General features: G+C 28.3%; 1 protein-coding gene across 3 annotated transcripts; it reads left to right on the forward strand.

Moving 5' to 3' along the window:
• Window positions 1–2,014: 2,014 nt before the first annotated feature.
• On the forward strand, window positions 2,015–19,389 carry Task6 (TWIK-related acid-sensitive K[+] channel 6). Of its 3 annotated transcripts, none has more exons than XM_065505684.1 (7): window positions 2,015–2,265; window positions 8,140–8,422; window positions 10,973–11,163; window positions 11,361–11,548; window positions 15,584–15,744; window positions 18,950–18,979; window positions 19,093–19,389. In XM_065505684.1, exons 1-7 carry the CDS (start codon window positions 2,139–2,141, stop codon window positions 19,295–19,297), a joined length of 1,185 nt encoding a protein of 394 aa, XP_065361756.1. In that variant the 5' UTR covers window positions 2,015–2,138; the 3' UTR covers window positions 19,298–19,389. The 3 variants fall into 3 exon arrangements, with proteins under 3 accessions (XP_065361756.1, XP_065361763.1, XP_065361769.1); XM_065505691.1 differs by having other exon boundaries at window positions 18,953–18,979; window positions 19,093–19,386; XM_065505697.1 differs by lacking the exon at window positions 18,950–18,979 and having other exon boundaries at window positions 19,093–19,387.
• The last annotated feature ends 669 nt before the right edge of the window (window positions 19,390–20,058 follow it).

The following is a 20,058-nucleotide window of genomic DNA, read 5'->3' on the forward strand; positions in this document are numbered from 1 at the left end:
TATCTATAATGATCCAGAATATATCAGCCCAGTTATGAAAAAAAACTCCATGGGGGTTTTTTCCCTTTTCTCATTTTTCCTATTCAAATTCTATGTTAAAAAAACGAAAAGGGAAAAAACTCCCGGGGATTTTTTTTTCATAATTGGGCTGTATATACTTTATAGGGTCGGAAATGAAAAATGTAGGAATTACGTGACAAACTTATATATACTCTACTCACAAAGGTGAAGGGTATAAAAATACAAATGAAATACCACGACGAACAACTATTAAAATATGAATGTATCACTTTGGAAAATGAACACGTTTGAAATGTTTCCTGAGTTGGACATCATAATCAGCACATCATTCTTTTGCTTTATTATTGGGATATTTTATAAAAATCAATATTGAATTTTGTTGAAACAAATATTTTATATGTCTAATGTGAGCAATTCCACGAGAATGACAACCACGACTGAAAAAACAAAAACCCTTGAAACTTTTTTTTAAAGATGATTTGAATAGGAGAAAACACTAGAGTATTTAGAGCTTATTACAAAATTTTAAGGGAAAAAATAATAGTTTAAACTGACTATATTTAATTTTTTAATGTTTTAGGCTAAAATTGCGGCGAAAACTATGCTGCCAATTATCATGAGTATAAAATGAATTTGACTCTGTTTTTTTGCTGATAAAACTTGTTTATTGAAACCGAATATATATTTTCTATTTATTTTTTAGTTTTAGTATACATATATCATCCAAAGATTGTTTTTATTTAAATATGACAGATTGTAAAGAAAATATTTGGTTTAGTGTAAGAAATTAAAAGAAAACATAACGCCTCTCACGAATCGCAAATTTTCGAATACATATTTCTACATGTACCTTATATCGCTCGATATTTTGGACAACAATGTTTCGAAAGAACTTATTATTTTTTAAAATATAGTACCCTCTGAATGGAACATAAAGACCAAATAATTTTTCAGATACTTTTTTTTTTTTTTGCAAAATCTATTCCACTCTATAGGCGTACAAACGTCACGTACGATGACATGGAATTGTCCATATGAAAATACATGTTTTTTTACTTTTTGATATTATGCTTTAATTTTTTGATTTTTTGACTGACATTTCAGGAAAAGAATAATTGAGAACGTAATTTCTAATGATTCTACAATAGAATAAAATATAGAGAGAAGCGCTACTGAAAGACAAAACTTAAGTCTGTTGTCAAAAACCTAAGTCTTGCGACAACAAAATACATATAATCAATGTATTTTGTTGTTGTATCAGCCATAACATTTGGGGAGAGTACTTTTACTCTCAGTCGCGCCTCTAATGTTACGCTATGGATTCTACCTTATATCATTGTATTATGGAACAAAGCTATATATTTGGTAAAAGGAATTTAGTTTTATTATTTAAACATTTACATTTTTAACAATGTAACAAACAATTTAATAACTAAATAAAAAATATATATAGATTTGTATGCCCCTTATTATAACATGTAATGATGGGTATAGAAAGCTACTGTATATAAAAACAATTAAAACGATTATTTATTTTTAACAGTTTAAACTCAATTCAAAACAATACAAACCAACAAAATAAATTAAAAAAAGAACTAATAAAAAAAATTAACTAAACAGCATAAATAAATGTAATTCTGTTCTAATGTCTCAAATATTGTGATTTTACGTTATTTAATATTGAAATCATGTCCATTTTTAAAACTAAATATCTATTTTCAACAAATTGTAAATCGTTTATATCACTTTTATCACCGTTCCTAACCATGAAGCCGTTTAAATAAAATGACAAAAAACAAGTAAACAGACATAAAAATAATAAATTACTCTTCCTAACCACGCAAACAAATACTTCTTCAATTGTGCCAAAAAAAATTGAATTTACAACCTCAATAAAAGAGAAAAGAAAAAGTGTGCCACCAGAGTTTGCATTCTGATAGAAAAAGATAAATAAAATCCTTTTAAAATATCCTTATTTTATGCATATGATTTTGTGTTGTGATAGACCTAAGAAAAAATCCCCAAAAAAGTTATGAATATTTGTAAAATTTTGTGTCTAAAAGAACGTTTATTGCCAATATACCAAGAACAAATAAAATTCTTCTTCTAAATGAAGAATGAAGAAACAAAATGTTCGCACGATATCATTGATCGTGTGTACATTTACTTACCTATTAGTTGGAGCAGCTGTATTTGATGCACTAGAATCGGAAACGGAAAAATTACGCTGTGAGTCTTTACAAGGTAAGTCTAAAAATATGAACTGAATTTTATCAATTTAAAGCACTTTATATAATTGTTTCTTTTACTGTAAAAAGATGGTCTACGAAAATGTGTTAATGTTAGTAAAATGTCGTTAATTCTCGTTGCATTGGCTTAACGTTTCAAGATTATAGTCAAAATTTTATTACCAAACACCTCGGAGTTATTTTTGATATGACCTTAATTTTGAATAGTCATATACAGCTGCGAAAAAAAATAGCACCACCCCCAAAAAAATCTCCTTCATATTTAATGGTTTTTGTAGTATATTTTGGATTGTATTCTGACGTATAAGCGAGAACCTTTTCCACCAAATATGACAAATTTACTCTCATCTGTCCATAAAATATTCTTCCACTTTTGGACTGGCCATTTTTGATGTTCCTTTTGGAACTTCATGCGCTTGGCGATTGTCTAGCATTTAAAAGAGGGGCCATTATTGGACTGCACGCTTTTAAATTATGTTCTTTGAGACATGTGCGAACTGTTTGTACTATCGCAGTTATATTAAGGTCCATTATTAGTTCGGTTACAGCTTTGAAAGGATCCTTTTTGCTCTCGCGGATCAATCTTGTCAGAACTCGTTGTCTTCCTTTTCTTTATAATTAATTGCATTGTAAATCATTTTGTTTTTCATCCGATATTAGTTTTTTGATTATTTCGCGTTTCTCCTTTTTTCTGCAGTCTTTTCCACGATCCATTTTATTGAAAATATTAGCTTTTTGTTAAACTTTATGATCGAAATAACAAAAATAAAAATCAAATCGTTTAAACACGTACTTTCCATTAAAGCAATTTTGTGAAACAAATCAGTTTTTATAAAAAATGTGTAAGTGGTGCTATTTTATTTTTCGGCTTTTATTAGTAATTTTTACTTTAAGTTGCTAAAAAAAAATTTACAGTAACAATTCCAAGAGAAGTACTACATTTTTAATATAGGGGACATGCTGAGCTATGTATTAAATATCAACATTTGAAAAAAAACCAACAATAATTATTTGTTTTTGGAAAAATAAAAAAAATATTTAATTTTTTCCCAACTGTATGTATGTATATGTATTTCATATACTAATAGTAATGATAGCCTTATTAGTAGTATTGGACATGATATAAGGAATGCTTATATCAACTTAATAGATCATGGGACCTTAACACGAGAATGATCTCTTTGTCTATTACCACAATAATGCGATCAATATTGACATGTACGAAAAGGAAATAAAAGGTTGGCTACCGAATCGAAACGACTACGTTAAAACTTAGTCCCTTCGATATAGTGTTTCAGCGATTTTCTATTTGAATTCCTAAGATATTCCAAGTTTGGCAGTACATATGGACATTAGTCCATATGAAAGTGATATCGACTTTAAGGACATTGGCACAAATAAAGTTTCAGCGTTTCGTCCTCCTCTTCACACGCTCTACAGATCGTATTGTTGTATTCATCCATACTAGCCAGATGAGACTTCAACTCATTATGTCAAATTAGATTCGGAATCTCCTTTGCATTTTCTTGGTTTGGGTTTCCCCATCGAATGTCGGTCGTTCATTCCACTGTATAGTTCTGCCAGTTTTTTTTTTATTATTATTTATTTTCAACAACCTAGCCTATTGGCCATAATCGGTTATAAATTTCTACTTAAAAAAATAGTTTACATTAAAAAATTTAAATATAAAATAAATTAAATAATTATGATATAAATTAAATAAATATTATAAATAAAATTGAACAAAGTCAAAACTTAAACTCAAACATATTACATTATAAAACATCATTATTAGATAATGATTCTTTAATTGATGTCAGTAAATTAGCAACTTGATAAGAAAAACTAGTTTCCACTAGGAAAAAAGAAATTTGATAAGTATATGTGTAACAGAAATAATCAACCATATAAAAGAGAAAGCATGGTACTCAGTACAACCTAGAAACAATAAGGGCCAAATATATGTATATATAAATATTAGTCACTGAATGTCTGTTAGTTGATACCACCTTCAGAGATATAAACAGTAGAGGGACCAACCTATATGACAAACAATGTCATCAAAAGGGTGTACCTATATCTAATAATCAATTACAATATTCAAATCCTAATATCATAAGTGATTCAAACAATAATCAAAACAAGTTCGAATAAGTTCATGAGAGAATGATAAATTCACCGGAAAGGTATCACAGTCCACAAATCAATGTCTACACACTATCCGCAAATTAAACTTCAAACATATATACTATTTTGGCGCCTCAACCAATTGCACTAGTGCAACACGTAAATCAAACGCTAAATGTAACTCCAAACACCAAGACAGCTTACTATACAACATTTCAGGAATTCACAAACATAACACAGTCAAGACAGTCTCATAAAATCCACAACAACGGAATGGAAATAAATTAACATGACAATGACTAAGTATGCAGAAAATCATATGATAATAAAAAAAATCCATTAGCAATGCTTACATCAATTACCCCATAAAGAACCACGATTGATAGTAGTCAAAAAGCATAAGAGGATCAATTATCATACCAAAACTTTATCATTGCCAAATCAGAGTTAATATCTTCAGAATATATCAACATATTAGGAGCAAAAATAACTGAAAAACAACCTGAAGGAAAAGAAAACAAGCTGAATAAATTACAAGAAAACAAAGCAAATGACACATGACTATGAACAAAGAAAAGATCAATATTAAGATTAGCCCGTCAGAAACTTAAGAATGAGATAGCAGATGGGAATGACATTATTAAGAGTGCCAGTCTTGATGATCAAGACCAGTGATGTTCAAAAATAAAAATGAAGATGTATTGGTGAGAGAGCTACCCAGCAAACATAATGTCAAACACTTAAAATAAGAACAAAATAAAGAATGTTTAGATTTAGAATTTTTGCCAGATATAACCAATTTATTAAAAGAATATAATTTAAATTTTAAGGAAATAAAAGATATACATTAAACGGCCGAAATTCTCTCAAATTTTTTATTTATTTCTGACTTTGTTGTTTTGTGTTCAATTGTAATTGAAACGCGTGTGTTTGCTATGCTTCGTCCAAAAACCAATCAACAATAATGCTTAATGAATTTCTGAAAAAATGAGACATTTGTTATGCTCTTTTAAAGAGAATAAGAATATGTGTGTTGTTACTCAGCGCGAAAGCACAATGAAATGAACATCATTGATCAAGACCATTCCCTCTCTTTAATCAATCTGAGTTTAAAAAAATATTAATGAAATTTCCGCAAACCATACGATAAAAACTCTTATGTGCAATAGTTATCAATGAAATGTTATCTGTCTTTATCAATATAAAGAAAATATTTGAGGCAATGAAAATTCAAGTAACAAGTTCATTACAATGACATAACCAACTACTTGCAATCTACAATACATTCACTCAACACAACACAACCAAATCCACTCTTACATCATATTGGAAGTTGCTAAACAATTATCAAATAAGGAAGAAAACTGCTGTAATAGCATCAATGAATTTAGATCAATATCACATGCCATTATCAGAACAGTGAACATCGCATAAAACTCAACCCAGAAAACATATACAAACCAAAACATTGTCAACCGGCACTCAAATGTAATTGGGCTACCACCACATAACAACCTGATAAACTGACAACAAAAAAGATATAAAATTTGCAGCAAAGAATCTTATATATAAATAGGCCACACGTTTTTTTGTGGTACACTTTTAAGTATGTTATTGTCCACCAATATTGATGAAACTTATATGGTTTGAGAGGTTATTTTCTCTAGATGTGCACAATATAAATTTTCTTTTAAAAATTCTTTCCATAAAAGTGGTAAAAAGCGTTTTAAATTTGCTTGAAAAACAACAACAACTTGTTTATGCACATCTAAATACATACACATGCATTTGTACACACACGTGAAAAATATTTTTGCATATAGGTATGTACTCAAAAGTAACTGTATAACATCGTTATTAGTGGTCGAATTTTGACCACCAGGCGGTCCTAGTATATGAATAATTACCCCAGACTTTAATATGGCCAATCATAGAACAAATAAAAAGCATTATGTATTAAAGCTACATACAACGTACGATCTAACCAAGGCATTTTACAAATCAATACATACCATCTTGCCCACAGAGCACAGTATGAATCAGAAATGTTATTTATCCGGTCATTCCAAATTTAAAGCTGAGATTAACAGGAATCAGCACAAAGAACCCTACTATTTACATGCATATAAATGAACATTCAAAATGCAGTTAAACAAAATATAACAACCAAATTCATTTTAGATAATGAACAGTTACCATTAACAAAATGATATAGAATTTCCCATATTATGCAAATTACAATTTTTTTAAATAGAATTAAATTCATGATTGGGTCCCTATCAAATGATCTATCTAACAATAAAGATAAAGAAAAAAGAATAACAATTAGCAATATAGATGTAACAACCACTCAGCTCACTCTAATAGTATACAATATAAGTTTAAATTCAGATTCAAATTTCAGAGTGCAATTAATGATAACAAATAACCGTCAAGAAATCATAAAAATACTGTAATACTAAGGAACTTTACCACAATAAAACATACAACAAAAAATCTGTTGATACTTTACACATCAAGACACGGATCATTCATGCACCACAATCCCAGTACCCACAAAATGCTAGTCTAAAACATGAAAAAAAAAACAAATACTCTAACAAAGAAATCCAGCATCTACACAATATCAAAATGCATTACCACGCCTCATCATATATCCCAAAATTTAAGTTAATTATTAATGCATTATATAATAATAAGAAATCAGCACACAATTACAAATCATTAAATTAGAGGCATCAAGATTTTTAACAATTTTATCAAATTCCACAGATAAACCAGATAATAGGCTAGGCAAAAAAATCAATACCACACCTCAATATTAAATGCACATTCTATGCAAGAATTACACGAAGATATAACAAAAAGCAATCCCATTAAAACATGTGACATCTCAACTGTGCCTATAGGAACGAACTATTACGAGAGAGTTTCAGAAGGGTTCGACATTTTCCAGGGCGATGGAATGCTGTATTGGCCTGGTACCCATATTATCTCAAGATAATTGCAATTTGAATAAGAACTTATCTTATTATTTCATTGTAAAACGTTAAAAAACAAGTTAGAATTTTTTTATCAATCCTCTTCAACGATTACACATCCTCCTTAATCTCAAACTGAAAAACAGGATGTGATCTGGATGTCGAATGGCTTAGTTCGTAGAATCTCATTCCCTATGTTCTCCAATTTTTTAATCACCTGCATATAGGTAAGGATGTACCTGCTTACCATATGTATGTTAAATATGAAATACAAAAAAATCCAAAAGATATGAATTGATCAATGCAGTTTTAAAAGAAAAAATTATCGGGTCAATCACAAAAAATAAAAATTAAAAATAATCGGGGAAACCTCTCTAATAATTTTCCAGATTTCTGTAAAAATGTAATTTTTGGCAATAATTTGAGCAACAAACCAATACTGTGTCAACTTTAACTCAGAATATTATGATCAAGTACTGAAAATGATACCTATATGGATTGTGCAGACATTCTTATTTATAGGACCACGAGTTTTACAATAAATGGAACAATTCTAGGTTTACATTTTTTGGAGCAGTCTAAGATCAACAACATCAATAGAAATGCTCCTTAATTCAAGTATTCATTATCTATTTCTATTCTTTAGCACAATTTCATTTAATTTAACATCCATACTCTTAATATCGTAATATGTATCTAAGGAATTTTAAAGTTGTTCAAATTTATTTAACACATAAACATTTTTTAATTGCATTTTACAGCTGTCGAAGATATAATTATAAAGAAATATAATATTTCTCAGGAGGATTTTAAGGTAATGGAAACGGTTGTATTAAAATCAGAACCACACAAAGCCGGACAACAGTGGAAGTTTACAGGTGCATTCTACTATGCAACAACAGTACTGACCACAATTGGTTATGGTCATTCGACACCAAGCACAGTTGGTGGCAAATTATTTACCATGTGTTATGCAATTGTAGGCATACCACTGGGTCTGGTTATGTTTCAAAGTATTGGAGAAAGAGTTAATAGACTGAGCAGGTTAGCGCATATCCACCTATGTATATTAGAGTGACAGCCGATTTTTTTTTTTTTAGATTTCAAAGAGTGCCGGGTGGAATATTGTGACACTAGGCCTAAATGTTTAGTGCTGAAAATTTGAGCCAAATCGGGCAACGATTTCTGGACGCGCATCGAGGTCAAAGTTCAGATATATGCAAAATTGTACTGTTAACATGGAATAAATAGGTGAAACTCGTTAGCTTTCTGCATTGTTTTCTAGAAATATGTAGATTTATTTATATTAATGAATATTACATTAAAAAAAAGTTTTGGAAATTAACCCTGTATCTCCTTTGGTTCAAAATGACCCAAAAACTGTATTATCGCCAAAATTAGAGAAAAATGCAAATTTTTCAGTTTTTGAAAAAAAATTGCTACTAAATAAATACTTTTGCAATTGAATGCAAAAGAATCGAAATATGTACGTAATTATCGTTGTAATGAGATATAAATGACAAAATTTGATTAAAAAATGTTAAAGTTATTACAAATTCGCCAGACCATTACCGTGTTTCAGACCACTTGAACAAAAAATTTAGAAAAAAATTTAGATATTTCGAGAAAAATTAAAATAAAAGCTCATTTTTACTTAACATATGTCTATATTTACTTGTATATGAGTTTTTGTCTTCGTAGGATACCGTTAACCTATTCGCAGGTATGGCCAAAAAAAATAATTTTTTTTAACGGCTGTTTCAAAACTCTATTTTCAAATTATTAAAAATTTTGTTAAACAAATTTCAGATTTTTTCGATCATCACATTGGGGTTTATTGGGATCAAAATAGGGAATAAAAATATGAAAAAATTATGTCAATACCTCTTACAGTTTTTCCGTACCTGCGATTTAAATTTTGCGTTTTTCAAGAACAACCAATTTTTTGTCCATATTTAGGCGAATGAGTCCAATTTCCTTACTGTTATAAATTTTAAGTAAAACCTATTCACAATATTATAGTCCTTGTAATTTTAAATATGTTCTGAAAGTTTTACTAAAATCGGAAAACGATAACCTTTGAATCGTGAAGGTCAAAGGTCAAATTTTTCAATATTTGGATTTTCTAATGAAAAGATAGCGAAATGTTACATATTTTTGGGCAGATTTTCATGAAACTTGAGGAAAATATAACATAAAGTCCAGAATTTAAAATAACAGCACAAAAATGGAAATTAACCCTTAGCAGCACTTGGGGTCCAAATTATTCTCAACTTTTAAAATCAAGAAAAACACAACCATTTTGACCCCAAGTCCTCTTAAAGGTTAAAATTCATTTTTGCACTGTTGTTGTAAATGCTAGACCCCAATATATATTTTCCTCAAGTTTCATGAAAATCGGCCCAAAAATATGTAACATTTCGCTATCTTTTCATTAGAAATTCCAAATATTGAAAAATTTGACCTTTGACCTTCACGATTCAAAGGTTATCGTTTTCCGATTTTAGTAAAACTTTCAGAACATATTTAAAATTACAAGAACTATAATATTATGAATAGGTTTTACTTAAAATTTATAACAGTAAGGAAATTGGACTCATTCGCCTAAATATGGACAAAAAATTAGTTTTTCTTGAAAAACGCAAAATTTCAATCGCAGGTACGGAAAAACTGTAAGAGGTATTGACATAATTTTTTCATATTTTTATTCCCTATTTTGATCTCAATAAACCCCAATGTGATGATCGAAAAAATCTGAAATTTGTTTAACAAAATTTTTAAAAATTTGAAAATGGAGTTTTGAAACAGCCGTTAAAAAAAATTATTTTTTTTGGCCATACCTGCGAATAGGTTAACGGTATCCTACGATAACAAAAACTTATATACAAGTAAATATGGACATATTTTAAGTAAAAATGAGCTTTTATTTTAATTTTTCTCGAAATATCTAAATTTTTTTTCTAAATTTTTTGTTCAAGTGGCCTGAAACACGGTAATGGTCTGGCGAATTTGTAATAACTTTAACATTTTTTAATCAAATTTTGTCATTTATATCTCATTACAACGATAATTACGTACATATTTCGATTCTTTTGCATTCAATTGCAAAAGTATTTATTTAGTAGCAAAATTTTTTCAAAAACTGAAAAATTTTAATTTTTCTCTAATTTTGGCGATAATACAGATTTTGGGTCATTTTGAACCAAAGGAGATACAGGGTTAATTTACAAAACTTTTTTTTAATGTAATATTCATTAATATAAATAAATCTACATATTTCTAGAAAACAATGCAGAAAGTTAACGAGTTTCACCTATTTATTCCATATTAACAGTAAAATTTTGCATATATCTGAACTTTGACCTCGATGCGCGTCCAGAAATCGTTGCCCGATTTGGCTCAAATTTTCAGCACTTAACATTTAGGCCTAGTGTCACAATATTCCACCCGGCACTCTTCAAAATTTTAACAAAAATTTTTTTCCATACAACTGATTGTCACTCTAATGTATATACATAAATATGTACACATTTTATTTATGTAACTTTGCATGATAAATATCTTTCATCTTTCTAACTATTTGTATGTTTATAGTTTTGTTATACAGGCAGTGAGACATTCATTGCATTGTAAACGAACTGTCGCCTCTGAAGTAGATTTAATATGTGTTGTTACAACACTTAGCTCCTTGACGATAGCTGGTGGTGCTGCGGCATTTTCAAAATTTGAAGGTTGGAGCTACTTTGATTCAGTATATTACTGTTTTATTACTTTAACTACAATAGGTATGTAACCGTGTATATTAATAAATGCATTTTATACGTTTTTATTCTCTTTGTGCTTTAAATAAAATTTTACATTCTTCTTGTTTTTGTTCTTTGTCTATTTCAATTGGTTTTTGTTCTCCATTCTGTTTATTTATGGAATGGATGCGTTTTTTTTTGTTTTGTTTATTTTCCTTTCATCTTTTTTTGTATTGCAGGTTTTGGAGATATGGTAGCTTTACAAAAAGATAATGCCCTTAATAATAAACCGGAATATGTTATGTTTGCTTTAATATTCATATTATTCGGTTTGGCCATTGTAGCTGCCTCTTTGAATCTTTTAGTACTTAGATTTGTTACCATGAATACAGAGGATGAACGACGTGACGAGGCTCAAGCAATGCAGGTAATTTTAACATGTTTCAAAAACTATTTCTACTGTAAATACAAGTTTTTTTCTGTTATACATTTACTTGCCTGTTGTTTTTTTATACCCTTCACCATGAGTGTCGGTCAAAATCCATTGGACAAAAATAGCTTTATACTATTTCTGTATGCAAAACAAATTTTCTTGTTTTCTAAATCAAAAATATACATATGATATGAAATTTATAATTTTTTTGAACTTAAAAAAGTAAGAAAATTAATAAAACATTAATAGCATATAATAGCATATAATAAGCAAGCTACAAAACATATTGGACAAAAGTGTTTATGTATGATAAGGAATATAAAAAATTACAGTTACAATTTTTCAATTGAACGTCATTCCTAACTTCACGTTAAACTACAAAGAAGAGTAACTTCAGCTGGGCTCAAAATATATGGATCTGCGAATAAACCATTTATATCGCAGAAAAATCGTAAAGCTCGCCGTCAAGAACACATGAACTGGAGTATTGCCCAATGGAAAACCGTTTTATTTTCCAATGAATCAAAATTTAATTTTGTAGATTTTGATGGAATGAGGAGAGTTCGACGATCTGTCAATAACAGACCGCATGGAGGCGGACATGTTATGGTCTGGGTTGCTTATCTGGTGAAAGCTTAGGACCTTTATACAAAACTGACGGTAATATGGACAAACAAAAATGGTAAAATGTCACAGAGGGATATTTAAATATGACAATGACTCCAAACACACATTTAAATTGGTGAAGGTGGTGTTTTAACAGGAAGGCGTTAATGTCATGCAGTGATCAGCAAAGTCACCCAACCTTAACCCTAGAAAATTTATATTAAATAGACCTATAACTCTATACAAAATGTATAGGAAATAGTAAATATAAAACCAAATCGGAAATTGGAATATCGTGATACAAACAAATTATATCAAGGTATCAATAAGGCATGTCAACCATTGATAATCTTATTTGTTATATGCCTAAAAGATGAGCGAGAGTTTTGAAGAATCGCGGTTATGAACAAAATATTAATCCAATATGTTTTGTCGTATGATGTTTTATGTTTTTATACCCATCACCTTCGTGAGAAGGGTCACCTTAATAAAGCAATAGTGAATAATTTTTTTCCCATTTCGAAAAAATGGAGTTTAAAGTTTTTGTGTTATTAGACATCTGGGAAAACAGTAATATTTCCGAAAATAGTCGATGTTTTTAAGTTGTGGTCATTTAAATACATGGTGGAATAATTAGCCAATAATTACAAATGCTTTAATTGCAAATAAATGGACTTCAAAGTACCATGATGTCACTTAGGCTATTTTATTTGTTTTATAATAAAGTTTTTGTGTTATTAGACATCTGGGAAAACAGTAATATTTCCGAAAATAGTCGATGTTTTTAAGTTGTGGTCATTTAAATACGTGGTGGAATAATTAGCCAATAATTACAAATGATTTAATTGCAAATAAATGCACTTCAAAGTACCATGATGTCACTTAGGCTATTTTATTTGTTTTATAATATGTATACACTATTTTATTTTGTATGGTATACACTATTTTATTTGAATCTTATATTGAATATTATATTTTTAAAAAATTGTCCGTCTGGCTGTTGAAATCAATTTTCCGAAGCCCCCAAATAACATACACGATTCATACATCAATATGTCCGGAATTCTTCCGGCTCGGTTGCTATTTAAAATCGAAAAAATCGGTCCACAAATGTCTGAGATATAAGGAAAAAACCGGGACAACCGCGATTTTTGATATATTTTTTGACCTATATCTGGATTACTAAGTCATTAATATCATTAAAGACCTTTGCAATGACGTATATATAATGGGTCAAATCGAAAAAAATAAAAAACAATTTTGGAAAAAAAAAATTTGATTTTGAAGTATAATTTGGTGAAGGGTATATAAGATTCGGCACAGCCGAATATAGCTCTCCTACTTATTTTTTTTTAATTTTTGCAACATTTTTTAATAATATCATAAGAAATATTGTAATTAAATTAAATTGTTAATAATACTGAGGATGAATTTTTACTTTAGAGTGCATTTGTTGCATATTTACTTACTTCGGAAAATGTTATAACATGAATTTTGTCCAATATGTTTTGACCGATACTGTACAGGTTGCTATTTAAAATCGAAAAAATCGGACCATATATTTAATCAAAGAACGATGACTATCTCGTTTTTTTTTACCTATTTTCAATATTTATCTTAAAGCATGCTTTGGTGAAGGATATTTAAGATTCTACACAGACGAATATAGCACTCTTACTTGTTTTTATTGAAATTTATTAGCTTAATATGTTTTTTATTTGCTGAGTTATAACAAAGATTTTTTAAATGGCATGAATTTAACTATTGGTATTTATGAATTTAACTTTTGGTATATTAAAAAATGTTCTCTTTTATTATGGTAAACAAACCACTCTAAACATTTTTCTTATTATGCAGATATGTATATGCATTTTGCGCTATTTTAAGCGGAAGTTCGGAAATGTTTTGGTTTTTTTTAATTTTAATCTTTAATATATAGAGGACAAAATGTATCGGACTTACCCGTTCCAAATTTGTTTAAACTTGTTAAACAGGTTCTTTATGATCATTCAACATTTAAAAATATTTAAACATTGATTAAGCTTAACTATGTTTAAAATTTTGATAAGTTACCCGGCCTAAGTTTTTAAAAATTGGACAATTAATAAATATTATAAAAATATGTACATATATATTTTTTCAAATATACATATCTCTAAATTTAATTTATCTCGAGAACCTACCATATTCCCGTTCTGAATTTTGTATAAGATTTTAATCGTTAAAAATCTTTGGAAAATGGAAGATACCTTTTTGAGATATCGTTTGTTAAAGCTTTATCCTGTTTTTATGAGATTTATATGAGATCAAAAATTATAAAATCTAAATAACATTTCTAAAGTTATTAACAGCTTTTTACTTTAGGTATTTAAAAATCAAACTAAACTAAATTCTGCAGAACTTTATATTTTGTAAGGCCATAGAAAACATGTATACAAAATATTTTCGAATTCAGAAGTAATTTTTCGTTTCGTCTCAGCTCGCTTACTTGTTATTATTGTAATATGTACTTTGTTTTTAATTCTAGTTAATTCATAGGTAACATTTGTTTAACGCTTACCTCTTTAAATATCCGCTTAACTAATCATTGTCTCATTGATTCATAATTTCAAAATTTTAAATAGTTTTAAATTAATAATAAAATTTTAAAAATTTAGCACTTAAAAAATGTTTCAAGCACATTTTTTTAATACTTTTTTTAAAAAATTTATTCATTTTCTTTTTAAATAATTTTTAAATTCAAAAGTAAAAAATAAAAATTGAAAATTATATTTTAACACATATATTTTCGTTCTTTTTAAAATTTTTCTTTTATCCATATATAATTCACAATACCAAAAAAAATAATAATATTTTGGGCCAAAAATCGTGTTAAACGTTAAATAGTTTATGACCAAGTCCAATTTTTGGACAAACGAGGTGATTTTTTTTCTCTCTCTCTCTTAACTCTAAACATAAACTTTGTGAAAGCTTTCATTTATATAAATATATAATAATTAAGAAAAAAATTCAATTTCAATTTAATTTTTAATTAAAATTCTTCTCAAACTACAAAACTTACTACTACTACTAAATACTACACAACGAGAAAACACTTTTAAATAAATATCAACAAAAATAAATAATTTCCAAACAAATACTGGTACAAATAAATATACCACCTCCTTCAACAACTTATTATACAACTTATTTACTTTCTTTATACATTTCCGTTTCCTGTTTTCAAAACTTGGTTATTACTATTATTACTAATTTATAACAAGAATACAAACGATATTTTCTTTATGTTGTGTTTATGTTGAAGCATTTTATTTTAAAATAATTTTTAAGAGTTTTAGTATTTGTTAAAAACTGTATTAATAATAATGTCTTTTTTGTTTTGTCCATTTTATTACATACGTTTTTTTCAATTATTGCAAATAGGCTCTACAAGGTTCAGTTAAACTTGAGGGTGATGTTATAACTGCGAATGGTTCCATATTGAGTGGTTATGAAGGACACGATGGTCAATCATTTAGTGGATCAAATGTATCGTCAATGTGTTCATGTCGTTGTGCATGTTTTAGTGCAAAACGACATAAAAGGTAAATTATTTATATACTCACATACATTAATTATATTTTATGTTTTTATTGTTAAAATTTTTCTAAAATCTACAATAAGTAATTTCTTTCTATATTTTAAGTACAATTCCACGTCCCAGCTGAGATTTTAAAATGTGTGTACATAATAAATCTAATAAACATTTGAACAGAGTTTGATAATATTGAAAATTCTCCGTTATTTCAAACTATATATCAGGTTGATATTTGATCAAATATGTATATGAGAAAGTCGGGAAACGTCTGCAACTCGAATAGGAGAATAATTCAACATTAATCGCATCTTTTAGGAATGTATAGAATGATTTGTGAAATTTTTATAGAGGCTCTTAATTGTTCGCATTGGCCGTTGGCTCCCCGGGCAGTGAAAGAGTAATGAATAACTGTATCGGGAGTTCATACGAAGACCGCAGAAGTCTTCATTCATTCTATATATCATTAACATTTGTAAATCAAGATCTTTGTCCACCAAATCTATCATCATTCAATCGCTGATCTTATTTACCTTCATTCAAGAATCGCCCGTAGATCTTCGTTCATGAATCATTCGTATAAATCTACCATAATTCCCGATTCAATCGTTGATCTTTATGTCGTTCTATTCTACCTTTATTATAGATTCGCTCCTAGACCTTTATGGTGACAAATTCTACATTTATTTTATATTCTTTCATTCCAACTTCAATTGTTATTCATTATATCGAATAATTCTAGATTCCTTCGTAGTTCATTATGTCGACCAATTCCAGTTTCATTTTAGCTTCAATCGAAGTTATTTATGTAGCTAAATTCCAGTTTCAGTCGTGGTTCTTTGTGCCGACCAATTCTATCATCATTCCAGATTCAATCGTTGATATTTATGTCGATCAATTCTACCTTCATTCCAACTTCAAAAATAGTTATTTATGTCGACCCATCCTGGCATGAATTCAGATTCAATCGATTTCCACGCTCACAAAACTTTGTGTTTTCACACGCTTCATCTCAATTTATGGGAGAAAATGTGGCAAGTGTCTAAAGAAATATTTAATAGTTCACTACAATAATAACGAAAATGGAATACAACTAGGGGTTTTATCCAGGGAATTTTGTCAATTTTCACTACCCGATTCCCGGGAGTTTTAGTCGGGATTCCCGGTTAGAACTCTATGTTTTTCGTTTATATCTCGGTCTAATATTCAGCCCAATCTATCTATATAAATAAAAATCAAATGTTGTTCATTGGTAATTGCATCAGTAGAGAACTGCCGGACCGATTTAGACAAATTGTTTTTTAAAATGTTGGTCATAGCCCAACTTAGGTTATAACAGAATGAAAAATTGACCACGCCCACTTTTCGATTTATATAAAATCGGAAAACGGCTAATTTTTTGTTTAAATGATCATAGTAATCCAATTAAAATTTTTAATGAAAGAAAAATTGACCACGCCAATTTTTTGTTCGATATATCTATAATCGCAGGACGCCTGGACCGATTTAACTAATTTCATTGTACAATAAAAATTGTCCACGTCTACTAATACGCCAACTTATTAAATACATCGGTCTGTGATTAAACATATTGCAGACCAAAATTCGATTACTAATATAAAAATTCACAATAGCTTAAATTGCTAATAACTTGGCCAATAAGCGTTTAATCAAGAAAAAGAGCTCGATCTGTGATCACTCATATTTCTGACCAAAAATCGATTTTTTATATAAAAACTCAAAATATCTAAAATCGCTAATAACTTGGCCAACAAGCGTTTAATCAAAAAAGGAGCTCGATCTGTGATCACTCATATTTCTGACCAAAAATCGATTTTTTATATAAAAACTCAAAATATCTAAATTCGCTGATAACTTGGCCAATAAGCGTTCAATCAAGAAAAGGAGCTCAATCTGTGATCACTCATATTTCTGACCAAAAATCGATTTTTCATATAAAAACTCAAAATATCTAAATTCGCTAATAACTTGGCCAACAAGCGTTTAATCAAGAAAAGCAGCTCGATCTGTGATCACTCTCACCAAAAATTGATTGTTTATATAAAAACTCACAATATCTGAAATCGATAATAACTTAGCCAATAAGCGTTTAATCAAGAAAAAGAGCTCGATCTTTGATCACTCATTTTTCAGACCAAAATTCAATAACTTATATAAAAATTCAAAATATGTACATACATTGATTAACATGTGTTCTGTTATTGCAAGACTTAGGTTTTTGATAACAAACTTAGGTTCTTTGTCTCTCAGTAGCGCTTCTATGTATATTTTCAAACCGCTTCTCATAAATTCACAAATCGAACACTAGCATTTTTTTAACTTGGACAGGACTACGTCTATCGGGTCAGCTAGCTATGAATACAAAATTCCACGGGAGTTTGTTCCCAAGAAGTTTTTTCCCATTGAATTTGAATAGAAAAAATTTAAAAAACTTCCGTAGAATTTTTATTCATAATTGGGCTAATTGAATTCATTCCTTTTACTAAAAGGCTTAAGAAAATTTTTTTCAATTCATTTTGTAAATAAAACTGAATGAAGAAAAAACATTTCAACTGAATTTGTGTGGTAGATTTGAATTAACAAAAATTTAATCATTCAAAGTTTTAATAAATTCTGTTATCAGTTAACTTCAAAATTAATTAAATATAAATTAAGCTATTGAATGAAGCTAAAAAATTATATATTGTGAATAGATTTATGGAATGAAAAGCTGACATTTTTTAATTACGGATTAAGATTTTAATGATTTTAGCTTTTTTTTAATGATTATAACAATAAGTTTTTATATGAAATATTGCTATAATATTATATATGGCGGGTACCCGGGAATGTCGAAACAAATTTTAGCGATTCCCGGGAATCAAAAAAGGTCGGGAAATTAAAAACCATAAATACAACTCTCACGTAAAATATATTTTTTTTAGCGGTTACGTCTTTTTCGTCAAATATTTGCCATGTGTGAACGAACCTTAAGATTATAAAAGGCCATGTTTCAATTAAATTTAAAATATAGAGAAAAATTACTTAAGATCTTACTTTAAACTGTTTATTATTATGTTTAAACTACTTAATTTGCTAAACACATTCATACATATGTAAATATTTTATTTGAAATAAACATTTAGCTATAATAGTTTAATATAACTTGTTTCTCCTTCCATATTTTTATGTTGAACACTGCATGGTCTTATAAGCAGACAATTAAATTCCTACCAAGATAATGCGTAAGATTTATTTCCTAAGCTAAACTAATTTTCTATTTTGATTTAACAAATTAATTTGTGTAGTTTATACAAAAAAAAAAAACTTACTAATAAATTAATCTCTTTCCATTCAGGCATCAAATGAAAGGCCGACGTTCCCCATCATCACATATGCGTCATTTGTTACCCGAAGTTGTTCCAATGCAGGATTTAGGCTACGATTCGCATAGTCTCAATCATCCATTAGATGGTGTTGATGTAGTTGATACAACTACATGCTCTCAGCCTCAATTGCTTAAACGAAATGTCTCGTTATTATCATTTCAATATAATATTTAAGTATTTATTGTTATTTGCAGTTTTTTTTATATATTTTTTTTTTTTTTGTCAAATTTCAACTATTTTTCTTTTATTTTCAATAATCTTAGCTATTAAAGCCAAAAAAATAAATAAAAGTAACTTCATACAAGGGAACAAAGCATTCGAATTAAACAAATATTATATGTATATTTCATCAATTTCATTTTATTTAGTTTTTATAAATCTGTTTAACTACTTATTCAAAATTTAATTTATCATACCAGTATAAAATATTTACATACATTATGCCAAAATTTCCAATATTTTTGTTTACTTATTTAACAAAATATGAAACCACTGCCATTTCCCCCAGAAAATTAAATGAAAAAAATATATATAAAAAATAAATATAAAAAAGAATCCAAATATACTTACATACAAATATTTAAACTTTACCACAGATATTAAAAATCTAAAATAAATAGTTGAGAAAATGTTCATTCTTAACGTAGTTTAAATAAATTTCATAGTTTGTTCCAAAATACAAAAATAGTCGTTTATCATATCAAATTTTATTAATTCATTTCTTCACCTGATAGTAAAATTTGTAAATCCATTTTCGAACTATTGAAATGTGTAACAATTTTAACAAGTTTTTGTAAAATTTTAGTAATTAGTTTTGTTGCAAAGAAATAACACATGCAAACATTATATGAAATTCTTTTACGATTTCTTTTTTAATTAATGATAATGAATTACTCCTTATTAAATATTTAGTTAAAATTTAAACATAGTTTTAT

This window comes from Calliphora vicina, chromosome 1 (assembly GCF_958450345.1).
Source record: "Calliphora vicina chromosome 1, idCalVici1.1, whole genome shotgun sequence".
Lineage (NCBI taxonomy): Eukaryota > Metazoa > Arthropoda > Insecta > Diptera > Calliphoridae > Calliphora > Calliphora vicina.

What these genes read in the sequence shown, in the direction of transcription:
- Task6 (XM_065505684.1), top strand. Translation starts at nt 2,139, where the DNA reads ATGAAGAAACAAAATGTTCGCACGATATCATTGATCGTGTGTACATTT. An exon ending in TATTACTTTAACTACAATAG is followed by an intron (nt 11,164 to 11,360) that starts GTATGTAACCGT and finishes TTTGTATTGCAG; the next exon opens with GTTTTGGAGATATGGTAGCT. An exon ending in AGTGCAAAACGACATAAAAG is followed by an intron (nt 15,745 to 18,949) that starts GTAAATTATTTA and finishes TGGTCTTATAAG; the next exon opens with CAGACAATTAAATTCCTACC.